Source organism: Microchirus variegatus (assembly GCF_963457635.1).
Source record: "Microchirus variegatus genome assembly, chromosome: 12".
Taxonomy (NCBI): domain Eukaryota; kingdom Metazoa; phylum Chordata; class Actinopteri; order Pleuronectiformes; family Soleidae; genus Microchirus; species Microchirus variegatus.
Window position 1 is genome coordinate 13074196 of NC_139813.1, and position 18119 is coordinate 13092314.

Sequence of the window (18119 nt, forward strand, 5' to 3'; positions counted from 1 at the left end):
GGGTCTACTTTTCAGTTTTACCTTTGTGAAACATAAAAGCCCCCAAAAAACATCTTCAAGTCACCCCCTTCCACACAACACTGACCTCAGTACAGGCTTTCTCAGCAAGAGTACCCTCCACTAACGGATGAGACCTAGTTAGCCTATAGCATTGAGGTGCCATGAAAGGTGAAATATTGCTGCTCTCCAACATGAGGTTGTAATTGACTCTCTATCATCTCCCTCTCCAGTTCTCATTAAAGTATACCGCGTGAACAGGTACCGTGACAATTCTGGCCCGAGGGGCCACAGAGCCACAACCACGGAGCATACAGTAAAGCTTCGTTCTATCCCTCATCCTAAGTAAGCTGCGGATGGACTGGCTTTGCCTGCACGGCCTCACAAATCGCCGTCCAGGCAGCAATGGCTATGAATTAGAATCCAATATCTGCACACTGTATGGTGATGCCGTCATCTTGGATCCTGATAACATCCCATTTGACAGCGATAGCATCAGATGGAACAGGGATATCGCCGCACGCAGAGATGAAGATTGGGTGCTATCTTGGGAGATTGCTGCTCATCGCTGCTCTAGCTGTGGGGTTTTAACCATGACGACTCCAGCTCGAGGTTATGACAGCTTGAAGTTTGGTCGCGTTCCAAATAGACAGCTTTGCCTGCTGAGCCTCACAATGGAAATGAAAGGGAAGGTGGCCGAAACCTGCTAATGGTGCCCCATTCCACAGGATTTTTTGCGGAGCTTTAGGGACGGAGGGTGACAAGGAGAGGAAATCATGTGCAGTGAAAGTTAAACTCCGGGGTTTCATAGTCTCTCTCACTTTAATTGCAACTGTTCAGAGAAGCAGAAATAAATCACTCCAAAACTCCCATACTTCATGTGTCTCTTTCATTGACCTCCGTCTCTAAAAAAAGACAGCCTGCTATCAGACTGCGCTTAGCCGTCCCATCCCATTATACTAGCTTTAAGCAGACATATTAATCAAATGAATGCCACTGAATATAGCATACAAAAAAAGCTTAAAGTGCATACACGTTGAGGAAATAATGGCTGATAAATGCTAAAGCTCCAGTGTAAGAAAGGCTAGGGCCTTGTTCTGATAATCAGGGATATTGTGACCCAGTAAAACAATATCTAAAGTGATTAAAAAACAAACATGATCATATATTAGATGAAGCAAAGTTTGTCGTCCATCCCAAGGACAGGATATCACTTTAATAATGAGCATTTAACTCAACTTTCCCTGTACCCTAGAGCTATTTCCCTTCTTCTTCTTTTTATTGTTTTACACCTGAGCACCACTACCCACAGGGGGAGAGCTATGCCTGGGGAGAACAGGTTGACCCTCGTCACTCTCCTCAGTGCAATGCAAATACTCTTGATCTTAGGGGCTCTCTGATTGCCCAGTGCCACCTCGGCTTTGTTTCTTTTGGCTATTTGCTGCTTTCCTGCTCCGTTTCTCAATCATCTGCTGAAACTCGTGAGGTCCCTGCAAGTAAACACCCTGGGAATATGTTGAACTGCCAGAAATGTACAACCCGGCTGCTGCTTTATGGCAGAAATGTTATATTACTGTCGCTTCCTTGCAATCGCATGCATATATTATTACCATGGAATGTAAATGCGATGTGGTTGTTCATGTTTCACCTCACACGGCACACATCCACATTTTGCATATTCTATTTCTGAGAAAACATCAAAAAACATGACATCACTTAGTTCCAGAGGGAAAGGCAAAGTCAACACAATAATAACACCATTGCCTTTTAAATCAGACATCCCAATGGAAAGATCAACATTTGTTCACAAGGAAAGCAGAGCTCATCTAGATTAGTATCCAACTGAAATATCCGAGCCGTGTTTGAGACCATGCATGCTGCGATGTCACGGCAAGAGCTAATTAAAATTCACCCAGTGTCTGCTGTTATGCGGGGATCATATGCTGAAGCACGCGTATTTACTGAATCTCCCATAATGCCTGCTGTGACGTTTCCCTCTCTCCAACTACAGACTGGTTTCTAATTGCGTACCATCTTTTCCTTTAAGCACTGATGGCAGACTGTGCCGCTCGGTGGTGCAGCCAAGTGTGGCTGAGCATGACAATCAAATGATCAAAAGAAGCAACAGGGGGTCTAAATCACAAATTGTGAGTGCACAGACTCAACAGGTTTATGTTACAACATAGTGGCCTTCATAAGAACTGGACAGCCATATGAAACACAGAGAAGGGAAATATTTGCTTTTAAAACAGACACATTCACATTTTATTTTAATATTATAACATTTCACCAAGTGAACCTAGTTCCCTGGTGTCCTAATGAACATGTCTGTGACATGTTTTGGTCAAAATAACATAAGGATGGAGCACCACAGCAGTTCAATCACCCTGCCAAAACAGCCCTGTTCAGAACCCTCAGTTTTGAGTGCCTGTCTCTTTAAATGCAAATGAGACACAGGAAACTATTTCAGTGTTACTGAGGCTCCGGCAGCTAACGGCAGTTAGCATTAAGGAAAAGCCATCATTTGCCCACTCTAGCCGGCACTTTGACGTCATATATAACATGTATCCACTGGACACGTAAATCCTCCGAGGCTGCAAGTTTGTGTAGAACTCTGTGCTGCGAGACAGCAATTCCAGGAATTTATCAGTCTGACGTCAGATACCCTGTGGAAGTCAACATTGCATGTTTTATCTCCTGTACTTAGACTGAGGCGGACCATAAAAACATGAGTGAGTCATCTTTTTTCATACTTTGCAGACTGATAGGACCTCCAGAGTCCCGAATATGAGTATTAAATTGATTAAAATTTGATTTAGCATAATATGCCCCCTTTCATTTTGTCTGAGAACTAACTGTGTGCGTTTCAAAACAAAGACAACAGATTTGAAAGGAGTGAGCTTGCTTCAGGAGATTGGTGCCACTTCTGATGGAGCACTTCGTGTGGTAAACAGTGAAAATAGTAACATTGTGCTTTTGTTTTTTCTAATAAAATAAAGAAAATACCATCTGCTCAAGAAACCAGCACTGTAGGCCAAATGCCATGGGAGCATCCAAAACAGATCACATACTTCAATTGTTCTGTATACAGGGAAATGTCCCCAGGTCTCAGGTCAGATTATTTGTATCTGCTGACCCGTGGTGCTGCGAGTTGAATCTGGCCCGGTCAATAATTGAAACAAAAGAAAAAAGGTGTTTGCAATATGGTGTTGCTGGCAATTGCAGCCTGGTACTCAAACAAAATAGTGTGGACATAATGGATGGAGGCCAGGGCAGGGGAGACAGGGGAGACAGGGGAGACGGGGGCAGATGGCTCCATCATCCGGGACTCTTTGATGTCCATTCTTAGCATCAAAGACCATGGATGAAGCAGGACAACAGTGACCATGAAAGTAAAAGAAACATTTATTTTCACAGATAGTGATGAAGACACAAGACATGGGTTTTAAACCATTACAACTAACAGAGAATGGACTGATGATTGTACTGCGTAGGGCAGTCACAATAATTCCAAAAATGAAATACTGCGACTATTGCAGCGGAAGACAAGATACCACACGAGTGTGTATGATGTGTCCTTGTATTGGGGCTGGATCAGACAAAAAAAGTAAGAGTGATATAAAGCTTGGAAATTCCTTTACATCATTGTAGTTAATGCCTTATCTGCCTTATCTTCAAACTGCGTTGACGTTGAATTTGATTGTTCAGATGATTAGATAAATTGAAAGCCATGCACTGTGGTATAAAAATGACTCAAGGAAAGGTCAAAGGTCAGGAAATGTGGCAGGCAGGACAGAAGTGATGTCAGATGAGGCGCCACAATAGCAGGACTGAGAGGCTGAGAGGATTTGGAATGTTGACTTAAGTGTTAATGCCAAAGTCTTGTCCAAATATTAAATTGCTGTGTTTATCAGTAAGTGACAATGGGCTGCCAGGAAGAGTTAGGAAAGGAAGGTTTTTGCAGGAAGAGCCAGGAATATTGGGACTGGTTCCATCTGTTTGTCAACACACACACACACACACACACACACACACACACACACACACACACATCCATGCTCATGAAGATGTAATACACACACAGGGTTTGTCACCTATACTTGTTCATAAAGGTGAGGGGTAATTTATGTGGAGAGAGGCTGATCTGTGGAGCGTGTGCTGTGTAACATGTAATTTGTAAATAAAGCTTCGCCTCGCTCGGCCGTGATACTTCACATCTGTGTTCACTTGATACAAGTGCATAAAACAAAGTAGAAAAATCCTCCTTATATGGAGGAAAAAAAGGCTCTGATAATTGAAAGCTTGATTCTTGGTATGCACTGGGAATGGCTCGACACTCCAGGACTTTGGAGGCGGGGACAGAGATAAATGCATCTGCCCTCCTCATGCACTCACAATACCTTAGTGACTCAATTATTGATTGATCAATTAGTCGACTAATCATTATCCCTATAGCCATTTTAACAACGACTATAGGGAGATGAGAGAGAGTGACAATGTTTCTCTTTTATTAGCTATGGAGAACTGGGATTTACTCCTATCACACCTCATCAATGCATCCTGTAATCTATAATCTGTCGCATGTTCCTGCAGCCCTACATACTTTGAGTAACAGATTATCATTGACTTTGGTTGAGGCATTTATATTCTCCACACAGTAACTTTGGTGATCCCCCAATGTCATCGCTAGGTCATTAGAGAGGCAGAAGAAAGTAGTGGGCACAACTAAGACTTCATTTCATCATCCACTACAGAGAGCCTTGTCCCATACACCCTTCAATCGACCTCGGCACAATATAAATACATGAAAATGTGAGGTTAAGCCTGCCAAACACCAGCAGCGCCAGTCTTCCTGCACAGCCTACACCGTAGTAACACCTTGAAATACCAAAGCCAGGAGGCAGAAGCGGAAAAAGTACATATTATACACTGTGTGGGTGACTGACAGGAACATATATTTATTTGACAATTAAATGGGAAGGCAGACAGGTGCTGCTGCTGCTGCTGCCATCACGAGCTGCGTGTGTGGGACTTTATTTGTGTGGGGTGGGTTTTCAGGGTTCATGCACCTTTTCCGATGTCAAATTCAAGTACTTTTAAGCTTTTCCAGTACCTTAAAGCTGTGCTTAATATACTACTCACATATACTAATCACGTCACATTAAAAGTGATTGAATTATGCCATTAACAACCAAAAAAAATGTGTTTTAGAATAGTCACACACACGAAAGCGAGGTCCAAGCGGAGCAAATTTCATTTTGACTCGATGACTTATTTTATTCCTCCATCTATTAAGCAAACTTTTCAGTCAGCGAGCTATTTGCTGAAAACAAATATTTCAGCACTTTATCTAAAAAGTCAAGCACCTTTCGTACCTTGACGCGCATCAAACAAAAGACAGCATCAAAATTCAAAGCATTTTAGGCAACCAAACAAACCCTTGGCTGGATAAACAAAGACGTTTATTATTAAAAAAGCATCTGTTTAATGTCTGTGGAGGGTCGACTGATGTGCTCATGGCTAACAGAGGTCCACAGTGAGGAAGCTGCTGCCTCTTTGGACACCATCCAGAGACTCCATCAGTTGAAAGGCTTGATGGATGTAATTTAAGGAGTGTGCATACTGATGGCATTTGAAGAATTAAATGGCGGCCAAATTGCCAACTGTGGCCCCATTTATTCTGTGGTTGATCCTTTGTGGTTCTGATGTTGCACTTGGCGGTGTCATCGTGAGGGCTCGTAATCTCTCTCAAAGTCAGGGAAAGAGACTGGAATCTGGACAGTAATGATGAAAAAAGCAATCTTGTGATTTGCTAATGCAGAACTAATTTAAGCCATTTACAGTGACTGAGTAGCGTGACGGCCCCCTGTGATACTGCAGTCCAGATGGTGAGTGTGTTTTAAGCTACTGGTGGTGTGGATGTTGTTAAAAACAGTAAATGACTACATATATACTATAGTCCTTAATAAACTACAGTCAGTTATGAATGATGAGTACATGTCTGCATTAGAGCTGCAACTAACAATTAGTTTTGTAATCGATTAATCTTTTGGTCCATAAAAAAAAACTTTGATCAGTGTTTGACAAAGCTGGAAATGACGATGTTCTCGAATGTATTGTTTTGTGCCCAAACCAAAATGATTCAGTTTTTATGATTTCTTTGTCGTGTGGAGCAAAGAAACAAAGAAAATATTCACATTTAAGAAGCTAAAACAATCTAAAATCTTGTTTTAAAGGGGACATATTATGCAAAATAAACTTTTTAATCATTTAAATACTTATATTTGGGACTCTGGAGGTCCTATCAGTGGGCAAAGTGTGAAGAAAGATGACTCACTCATGTTTTTGTGGTCCTCCTCAGTCTAAGTACAGGAGATAAAACACGCGATGTTGACTTCCCCAATCATTGGGACGTCACATTGCACTAAATTCCTGGAATCGTTGTCTCGCGGAGATCCGCTTTGTCCGTAAAACACGCAAGAGTTCTATTTTTGGCTCCACAGTGCAGCACAGAGTTCTACACAAACTTCCAGCCTCAGAGGATTTATCTGTCCAGTGGATACATGTTATATATGACAGCAATGTGCCTGCTTGAGCCTGCAAATGATCACTTTTCCAAATGCTAACTGCTGTTCCCAGTAGCCTCTGTGTCTGATGTCATTTCCTGTCCCTTAAGTTTTGTTTTACTTTTTTTAAGGTGGACCTTTTAGGTGGACCTCTACTAAACAGAGTGTTCTGAACAGGGCTGTTTTGGCAGGGTGATTGAACTGCTGTGGTGCTTCATCCTTATGGTATTTTGACCAAAGCATGTCACAGACATGTTCATTAGGACACCAGGGAACTAGTTTAACTTGGAGAAATAGGGTATAATATGACCCCTTTAATAATGAAAAAAGCTTCACACCGATTATTTGATAATCAAAATAGTTGACTTTATTTAGTAATCGATTAATAATCTATTAATTGTTTCAGCTCTAGTCTCCATCATTTCAATCTTTAATGAACTTGTAGAACTTGCCAATTTTACAGTGCACACTGTTGATTATAAGGTCTTAGCGTCTGTAAGTAGTCAGGTGTGTGTGTTGCTTTTGTTCTGAAAAGAGTGGCAGTGCAGATAGATGTTTAAATGTGTCTTTATTAGTCTTTCGTGTGGCGTACGCATCCTGACCTTCACTCTCGATTCACACCGACTCCGGTCGTGTGCTTAGAGAAACTAAATTAGTTGGTCATTTAAAACAAATAGAGGAGAAACAAATCACTAATTTGCACTGACTTAACTAAGTGTTGGCCACTGAATGCTTAAAGATGTGTCTATCTTTACTGCAGGGTGAAGTCAACACAGGCCTTTAGAACAGTTGAGTTGAAGAAGCAAAAATGTAACATCATGGTGATTTTTGAGGGCGATAGTTGTGGTGTTGTTGAACCAGAAGAGAATACAGGCGTTTAAGTTACTGTGTAGATCTAATTTAAATCAGTGAGTGAAAGGTAAATTATAAGGAAGTCTCGCTGGTGCTGTGATACAGAAAGAGTGGTCTTTAGGGCTAAAAAGGAAATGAAAGTGAAATTAAATTATCAATAAACGCAGCTTTGTATTTATTTCTCAAATAGAGCAGATACATGCGGCAACTGTTAAACCGGAAGTATCTGTACATGTAGACTTTACACAAGCATACAGAGAACAGACGCATACACAAACAACAAATCAAATTGGTTGCCTTGGTGTCTGGAAAGAAAGGTTCCCATTAGCGAGGTGCACTGCAACCTTTTCAAAGAGTAGAGACAGAATCCCCCCCCCCCACCCCCACATGTGCTCTTAAAAGATGAAGAAACTCAACTTAATTAAAAAGGAGGTGTTTTGGGGGCAAAGACAGACTCTGAAGATATTCTGTGGATTAATATTTAATGAAAAGACAAACTGTTATCACTTTATTAACCCGGGTCTGTTTCTGATGAGGTCACACACCCCCTGTCCTTTCGAGCAACATCACGGAACCCAGCCTTCAGTCTGCTGTCACCCCAGATAACCTCAGAGTCCTTAGTTTCAGAAAACCTCTTAGAGTAAAGTGTGCGCTGCCCCCGGTTCCGTGCCACTACCAGAGGGGGACAAAGCTGACACATCCCAAAGTTTGAAGAGACGCAGCTAAGAGGCAGCTATGCTGAGGGAATCCACCAGAGTTTCATAATGACTAAGTTTCAAAGTAGATCCTGCCTCTTCCGCTACAGCCGTACAGGGCTTTGATCTCCCATTCAACCCACCCCCACCATCAACCCCCCCCCCTCCCTCCCCACACTCTGCTGTTTTTCTCAAATTCTAATTAGAAGAAAAGATGTGAAGAGTGCAAAGCTGTACCCCACTTTGACGACAGACGGAGATGAGCGGCATCTCTAAACCTCTCGCTAATTTAAGAGGCCTCACCTTTTCAGCAGAAATATAAAAATCAATATGTTCTTCTCACTGTGGCATCCAGAGGGGAAGTGTGCAAACTAATGGCTCTGTTTATCGATCAAAGGGGGAATCATATTAATTAATGTAAATGAGCTCAGCCCTGTCTGGAGATGGTGTTGAATTCCACGTCGTTTGTGTTATCAAGCAAACTGGAAACAACATTCGATAAATGTCAAAAAAAAAAAAAAAAAAAGGTTACCTTGGCTTCTCAGATTAATACGAGAACAAAAATGTGATGGTCAGGTTATTTGGGGCAGGGCTGACATTTATACCTGCATGGATCACACACATTGGCATTTTGTCTTAGCAAATAGGATCTAGCCCGGCCTGTTTGTTCTGCTTAATGAACAGGCTTTTTATACACATAATATCTCTAGGATTTGGATGAGACCGAAGTAAATAAATAAATTATAAGCCTGTTTTCATCAGGAAAAAAAAAACATGCACTGTATTTTAATTAGTTCAGATCACAACAGTAAATCAAATAGTTTTTGAGAGAAAACTTTGCTTCATGTGCCAAGGACCCATGTGCATTCACATGACCCTGAGTCTTTTTACTGTGGCCTGCTTCCCTGCTCATTAGATTCTGTTTTGGCAGATGTTGTTTTCTGACTGCAATCTCATTAGACTTGGAAGCTTTCGATATCAAATGTAGGTGCACAATGCTACATAAACCGTTAATAATTGAGGGATTAAACTTTTTAAGCCGTCGCCACTAAATTACACTAACGCAGAATTTAAAAGTAAGAAGACACAGAAATAGAGAGGGACTTAAAATTAGGGCTGTTCTGACAGAGTATGTTTTTTAATGAATGGTGAAGCTCTGTTATCTCTACAAATACGGATCAGGACTCGTCGCTATTTCTTTTCATCGCTGTGTCCCAACAGAGAGGGAAAGGATAGACGAGGCAAAGAAGGATCCACCCGTTGGATCCGTCACATTTGTCAGCCTCAGTTGGGGAAAGCCTTCGAGTCACATCGATGTGACGCAATCTGCCTTCAGATGCAGCCTCTGAAGGTATCGACCCCCTGAATTGAGACTCGTGTTGTCAGTTAAGGGCAGACGCGTGGCCACCTGAGCCTCTTACCTGCGGTCGAGGATGGCCCGTTACCAGGCAGGTGAGCTCCAGGGTCTCTCCCTCTCTGATGGTGTAGACTCGCTCCGTGTGCCTCTCCTCCTCAACGTTACACGCGTGACCTGAGTGTATAATGCGAACAGTCGGAGGTGCTGCGGAGAGGGAAAAAAAAAAAAAAAAAGGCACAAAAACGTGTTAGCACTCAGGTCATTTCGGTAGGAGTGAATAAAGTAGCACAACAGATGGTATACGGAATAAGAGGCTGCCTCACTTAAAACGAGCCTCCTTCAAAGATTCACCGCCACGTTTGAACTGCACACAACAGTGCACGACGAACCACATGTGTTTGAAAATGAGTGTGTTCAACTAGGTCATTTATTAATAAGTGCTGATGTGTTGCTATGCAATTTAAATGCATTCGAGGATTCTGAAAGATATCACAATAAAAGCATCATTAATGTAATTGATGTTGACTGATGCTAGATCGCAGATGTTCTCCTCAAGAGAGATCCCATGCTTTCTTTTTTGATTCATTTCTGTTATTTTTTAGTCAATATTCAACTCAAGTATTAAATGTCCCATATTATACCCTATTTCTCAAAGTTAACCTAGTTGCCTAGTGTCCTAATTAACATGTCTGTGACATGCTTTGGTCAAAATACCATAAGAATCAAGCACCACAGCAGTTCAATAACCTTGCCAAAACAGCCCTGTTCAGAACGCTCCGTTTAGTAGTATCTCTGTAGGGCCACCCTAAAAAAAGTAAAACAAAACTTAAGGGACAGGAAATGACATCAGACACAGAGGCTACTGGGAGCTAAAAGCAGTTAGCATTTGGAAAAGTGATCATTTGCAGGCTCTAGCAGGCATATTGCTGTTATATATAACATGTATCCACAGGACAGATAAATCCTCTGAGGCTGGAAGTTTGTGTAGAACTCTGTGCTGCACTGTGGAGCCAAGAATAGTTGTTTTTTGCAGACTTCTGGTTTTCGGATGCCGTGGCCCTCGCCAGCACTCTCGCGTGTTTAACGGACAAAGTGGAGCATAGCGAGACAACGATTCCAGGAATTTAGCGCATTGTGACGTCCCAATGAGCGTAGAAGTCAACATTGTGTGTTTTATCTCCTGTACTTAGACTGAGGAGGACCACAAAAACATGAGTGAGTCATCTTTTCACACTTTGCCGACTGATAGGGCCTCCAGAGTCCCAAATATAAGTATTAAAATTATTTTTAAAAAAGCTGATTTTGCATAATATGGGACTTAATGAAGTGACAGACCACAGTCCATGCAGACCTTTCATAATTTGGATAACAGACTTTTTTATTTTTCATAAGGAAACTGGGGGGCAATAGATGAAATATTTGGCAGAAGCAGAAACCAATTAATATCACTCCACTTAGGATTTGACAGCCAATTTTGGATTTTAACCTAATTAGCCAGTGTATGAAGCACTAATTTAAATGCAGCGTCAAAGAGATGACCAACTGATAACAAATCAGTAGATTTGACATTTATCTCAGTATCTCTCCCGATATTCACGGGAGAGTGGAAAATACCAGAATGAGTTCAGAACTTTGTTTAATTACATGCCAGAGTAGATTGATCACAGAATCGAAAAACAAATAAGTGGAATTAAAAAAAAGAAATTAAGCAAGTATACTTTGAAAGAAACTCCGACTCAAAGAAAAATTAATATTTCATAAGTAAATGCCTTGAGGTGATGTTGGTACAATTTCACAAAAATTCAATATTAGCATAAAATGTACTCTGTTGTCATTAGAGCATATGGAGAGTGGGTGTCCATATTTAAGAGGCAGATATTTCATTTTGCAACCATCATTTAGCACATTCGTTTTTAGCATAATCTCCTAATGAAATGCAATTAGGAACATAAAAATGCCAGAAACGGCGATATGGGCTAATTTTATTCACTATTTTGCAGCACAAGCACACTGCAGTAAAAGTTTAGGACACGCCACAGCTGGTGGTGCTCCTTCTCCACCACTTCAGAGCGTACAGTAGGAGACAGAAAGGACATCGACACAGCATCAAGCAAAAGACACATGTAGCGGGGGTTAAACAGAGAGGAGGAATGAGTGATCTGCCCAAAAACCCCTCACTTCCACTGAGCTGTGAAAGCGTAGTTGCATGCAACCGGCCCCTGACAATACGAGCATCTGTTAAGCATTTCTTCCCTCTCCAAATTGCATGATTTGTGAAGAGGTTTGGGATGAGATGATTTAGAGAGCGGATACGGGATTTGATTAGGAGGGGGAGTACAAATTGGTGAGAGGAGAGAGAGAGAGAAAAAATCAGGCAGAAATCACAAGGACTGTAGTGAGGCTTTCATGTTGGAGCAGCAGCTTCCTGTGTGGGCTTCTCTCAGCAGGCTCAGCTCTACCTCTATCCAGGCTGTGATGCTAATGAGCGTAGCAGCATCCTCCTCTGACACTGTGACGAGAGTCTCAGACACACAGTGTGTCGTTAGCCGCATGCTAGAACCGCGTGTCCCTCTGTGTTACCGACTGTAGCATTCGTCTCATGTCTGTGACACGCTTTGGTCAAAATAACATAAGGATGAAGCACCACAGCAGCTCAATCTCCCTGCCAAAACAGCCCTGTTCAGAACGCTCTGTTTAGTAGTATCTCTTAAAAAAAAAAGGTAATAATAATAATTTGCAGGCTCTAACAGGCACATTGCTGTCATATATAACATGTATCCACTGGACAGATAGATCCTCTGAGGCTGGAAGTTTGTGTAGAACTCTGTGCTGCACTGTGGAGCCAAGAATAGAACATCTCTGAGGAGGATATAAGGATTTAAATGATTAAAAATTTGATTTTGCATTTTAAATAAATGTCCTGCCTGTCCAAATGCTAAACAGACTGACGATCACTATGCTAACCAGCTACTTATAAGAACACTGTTCCATCTCCATTTGGGAAATTCCATAAGGGGCGGGGGGTAAGGGTTTGAGAGTATAAGGCAGCTTCACACAAGGCTGCCACTTAAAACAAAAAGGTTTAGAAACAAGACCCCTGGGCAGTCGCCACACAACGTACTAATGCTATTTACTCCAATGAGCCGGTATCTCTGCAGCATACCATTAGTCCTGGAGGGATGTGGAGAAACACTCGTAATTAATGATCGTCAACTGCTATAGCAGCCGCTGCTGCACACACATAAACATGCGCATACTCTTTACACACAGAAAACACTTAGCTTGCAGTGACAAAGGCAAACAGCCCTCTCTTTAGCATACATAATGAGCACAATAATGTTCTCACAGTCACACATATCTTTAGATCTTCCGGATCACTTGGCCCAAAGCGCGAACTAAAAACCTCCATCATTACGACATAATTTCCTGTTTGTTTAGTTTTTCGGGACGCCGCTTGATGCCGTGCAGATGACAGCAAGTCACAGGAAAAAAAGATATTTCAGAATGGATAATGAGGCATTAATGTTGTGGGACTTGGGGATATAAAAAGTGAGATTTCAACGCGCTGACGGGTCTGAGATAAAACATGTCAGGGCAGAGGGGATGCAGGCGGTAGACAATGCTGTGCATGTCACATCAGGACATGCACAGTAGGTTATTCCCGTTAAAATCATAAATACATCCCAATACAACATCATTAGACAAACTAGGATTCTCATACTCTGAAAATGTTACAAAAATGTGGGGGAAAAAAAGGTCACATCCGCTTTCAGATGACGAAAAAAAGAAAATACTGTAGGAAATGGAAATAATGATGTATAAAATTGAATTAATGGAGGAAAAAAAACATTTTACAGAGGCTTCATTTGTGCTTTGTGAATTTTATGATTCAACTGTTTGGCTTCACATACTTTATACTGGATGTCTAGTCTTCAGAGATGCAAGAAGTATTTACATTTAAGTAAAAAGCAGAGCGCACAAAAATACTCTGAAACCATGCCAACGTCGTGTATTTAATGCTTAAAGGTGCCCTGTGGTGTGCTCTTGCAAATGACAATTTAGATTTACAGCAACAAAATGCTCAGTGTCTTTGAAGTCATTTCTTTCTCTTTTAAGAAGCTTGATTTCTAAAATATTTTTTTATTACTGCTGCTGCGGTTAGTGGTGCAATGCATTCACTAAGTGTCTCAGTGAATTACCACCAGCAACAGGCAATTACCACATAAGCCTAAAACAGCAAGAGGATGTGAAGTGAGCCGTCTGTGATTGAGTGTGTGTATCCACAACATTTGAACACACTGGTCTTAGCATTGCTCTGTAGCCATCCTTCTCAAAAATTAATTATATGAACTAAATTACCCATTCATAGCGTCAACACACAATAAATTATATTACTGCAATATTATTTCTAACGACTGAGGTAATTTCAACCACTGGTTGCCTTAAGTGGTTGCATGTTTAAGGTCAAATAATCAATAATCCCGGTCTATTCCATTCTATCATTAGGAGGTAAAATCGGAAAGAAAATGAAATGTTAAGTGAGTGGTCATGTAGGTTGAGCAGTGGAGCTCGAGGTTCATTTGGGAGCAATGAGCTAAATAAAACTATTCAACTGGTGGCACATTTGGATGTTAATTGGATGCTTCCGCTCATGGTGTGTGCTAGATGCAGGAGTGGCGTTGGCTTAAGACGCACATCTGTCGCTTTATACATCTTTATACAGTCGAACTAATGCAGAGTTATTCTAACGTTACTTATTTGCTCCACGGCGTTCTTTGCACATTTTGAACAAATGTTGGCATGAACCTGTGGTTGAAGACATTATATTTGCATAAATGTACATACTGTTGCTCCCCTGTATTCCTGCACCCATTCCACCATCTGCAAGGAAATACATTACACTCACACACACACACACACACACAGCTTCCTGCTTGCTAAAAGTTTCTTTTTCTTTTATTTTTTTTTACATAAGTGGAGGAGCAGTAGCCGTATATTATGTATTGCATAGTGCATCCTTCGTACTGAAGTAGCAGCTCCCAGTGCAGAGTCTAGCCTTCCTTCGACTCAGTCGGGGACATGGAGACGGCTTTATCTCTGACCGCCAATGGATATGAAATTGGATTTGGCTAAAAGCAGTCTTGTCACCACAGTTCTGGAGTGCCTGAGTGGCAGAGAGGGTTCTTGGCAATGAGGAGAGGCTCTAAATTTGACAAACAAATGAATGTGTAAAAAAAAAAAAAAAACACACACAAAAAAAAATAACAGCTGTGGCTTGTTGTCGCTGTGGGCTTAATGTTCTCAGACCAACCCCTGAGGACTACTAACCATATCCTGCTAGTTTTCTGGCTGCACAATCACCTGCTTAGGATGGGCCAAAATGATAGAGAAAAACATACAGTATGTGATTTGCATAGATGAAAAAAAGAAATAGTTTTCAGAATGACAATAACAAACCCTTTATTGATTCCCATGCCCAAACCTCTGGAAACACATTTCCTAGAGGTTATAAAAGGACTGAGGCTGAAAAAGCCAATTTCAGCGGTTTGATATGACGGCACAATGCCAGCCTTAAACAGCTTAGTGATAACAAGGAAACAAGTTCAGCATTATTACGCTAGTCCAACAAGTCAGCGCTGTCGTATTTGATGTTTGCCATAATGCTTTCAGAATAATAGGTTTCTGAAAAAGATTGTTCGGACTTGTAAAGTATTGTGAAGACACATTCATGCAAATTTCACAACACAAGACTTAGAGTTCATCTTAGGGGAAATGTAATGTTTTGCCCAATCAAAACGGACATCCATCCCAACTCTGCACTGTTCACATAAGAAAAAAGCACCACACCATAGAACCGGCTTCATAATCAGCTTAAAGGGGTCATATTATAACCTATTTCTCCAAGTTAAACTAGTTCCCTGGTGTCCTAATGAACATGTCTGTGACATGCTGGTCAAAATACTATAAGAATGAAGCGCCACAGCAGTTCAATCACCCTTCCAAAAGAGTCCTGTGTTCAGAACGCTCGGTTTAGTAGTATCTCTTTAGGTACACCTTTCATAAAACGAAACTTAAAGGACAGGAAATGACATCAGCCACAGAGGCTACTGGGAGGTAACAGGAGTTAGCATTTGGAAAAGTAATCATTAGCAGGCTCTAGCAGGCACATTGCCATCATATTTAACATGTATTCACTGGACAGATAAATCCTCTGAGGCTGTAAGTTTGTGTAGGACTCTGTGCTGCACTGTGGAGCCAAGAATAGAACTTTTCGCAGACTTTGCAGATTTCGGTTTTCGGATACTGTTGTCTTCGCCAGCATTCTTGCGTGTTTTATGGACAAAGCGGAGCTCCGCGAGACAACATATATATTTATATATACATATAAAATGTATCCACTGGACACATAAATCCTCTGAGGCTGGCAGTTTGTGTAGAACTCTGTGCTGCCAGACAGCAATGCCAGGAATTTATCAGTCTGATATCAGATACCCTGCAGAAGTCAACATAGCATGTTTTTTTAGACTGAGGAGGATATAAGGATTTCAATGATTAAAAAGTTGTGTTGCCTTTAACATTTTTTCAATTCTTATATGGAGTATTGCTTTTGCCTTTTTAATAAAGGAACAAATTAAAACCACAACACTACCAACAGTCTCACCAGACTGGTCACATGTTACTATTTATGGTCTCAATATAACGCATTAGCAGCAGTAACAGTTTTTTTTTGTGTGCGTTTGTTTTGGCTACGTTCGGACAGCAAACGGTTCCCCACTGACTCATCCAGCCGACTCAAAGCAACCTTATGTTTTCATCAGCCCATGTTTTGATCAGCAAACTCCTGAGGGGTATAGCTGGCACTTTACCTGCCCAAATGCTCTACTTTATTCACCAGTCAGTGCTTACCACAGCTTATCAGGTGTGAACAGCTGCCCGGTTCCACTGAAAACCAGGTGAACGTGAGAGTAAACCGAAATCATCTAGAGAGAAATACAGAAACCTCTCTGCACGTTCATCATGTGTGGTTTTTTTTCCTCATGAAACTGAATGTATTTCATAGGGGAACACACACACACACATATTTAATATATACATATTTCAAGACAATCATGTCGCACAATGCACATCCATATGATTGATATTATGGTTAAAAACAGCACTGGCTCACATGCTGCTGTGCACTGCCATTCCAGGGCAAATTAAAATGGATTTTAACATTCAAAATACGTAAACACGCTCCATTACCAGAGGCAACGCATATTGAAATCTGTTATTTTCTGTTCATTTCTGATGCTTCACACTTTTTCGAAAATGGAAGCATAAACTATACCCCGGTCCATCCTGCAGTATAATTGAGAAGCAACCCATCCATGAGGTCATCCATGTGTGTAAAGCCTTGAAATGGTTTTGCCAGCAGCACATGCATATTATTACATCAGGCATTGTCAGAGCGTATTGATTACACACTGTAATGCACTTGCATGTACTCCAGGGCCTGCACTGTTATTGTAAACGAGATTCTGTATAGATCCAGCTTCAGCACGGATCATCTATCACCCAGTGTGCACTGCAGAGGTGAAAAACACTGCCGCATCACACGGAACACAACATGTCTGTCCACTTTGGCTGAAAGAGGAGACAGTCGTTATTAAAATCAAGTGGGAAGTGTCAGGTGGTCCTTTAGTGGGAAAACAGAGCAAGCTGAATTGGAATTTCCATCTTTTTAATTAGATTTTTCTGAATCAGCGAGCACTGCTTTATTCAACGTGCAACTTTGGTAACACATTGCACAACCAGAGGACACTAAAGTCCACTGCAATGAAAGATATGCCTAATAAGTATCACCAGTAACCATAGCAACTGAGCTTGATTTAATAAAAGGGCCTGCAAAAATAGCAGAAGCCAAAACAATCTTCGACATATGCACTCTCACATTCTTAGAGAAAGACGGCCCCCTTTCTTAAAGGGACAGAAGCAAAGTTACATCGGTTGGGTTAGTAATGAGCTGGTGTACAGTGCAGTAGTTTCACATCAAGATGGAGAAACACCTCAGATTTAAGGTGGAATTACATTCATATCTACTCACATAGTGGAACACTTCCATTCCTCCAGCTCACATGATTTCCGGCAAACCTACAGGATAGGGGGACCTTTCCTTTGTCCAATTATTCAGTGGACATGGGCCACTAAAGCATAACATAAAGATCCACATCTGTGGCAGCTCTCAGGGGGGCTATTTATAGTTGAGCAACACACACACACATACAGGCTTGTGCAGCTATTCTTTTAAGGACACAGCATTGACTTCCATCCATTTAGACAACCGTAACAAAGCCTCATCCCTGACCTTAACCATAAAGGGTTAACAATAACCTTAACCAAACAATCTTAGCCCGAAACTATACAGTTCCTCAGAAAAGAGTTTCTGCCTCATTAAGACCAGATGAGGACTACTGGTCCTGACAAGGTTAGTGTTTAAAAAAAGGCATAAAGAGGTAATACACACACAGTCATGCCTGGCTATAGATGTGTGTGTTTCTATAAAATTGGACCAGTGAACCTGCCAAAGCCCTGCTGAGATGGAAGCAGAGAAAAGCGAGATGACTGTCAAAGGTGGAGGTTGAAGGCGGGAGACTTAGAGGACAGATTCAT

The 18119-nt window shown here is 41.4% G+C and overlaps 1 protein-coding gene across 1 annotated transcript in view; it reads right to left on the reverse strand.

Moving 5' to 3' along the window:
• LOC310935101 (MAM domain-containing glycosylphosphatidylinositol anchor protein 2) overlaps positions 1-18119 on the reverse strand; it is a gene marked incomplete at its 3' end in the record, with an annotated part of 167480 nt that overhangs the window by 100578 nt on the left and 48783 nt on the right. The window contains exon 2 of the mRNA XM_083898940.1: positions 9532-9671. Coding sequence (XP_083755066.1) covers positions 9532-9671 — 140 coding nt within the window. The remainder of the gene's footprint in view (positions 1-9531; positions 9672-18119) is intronic.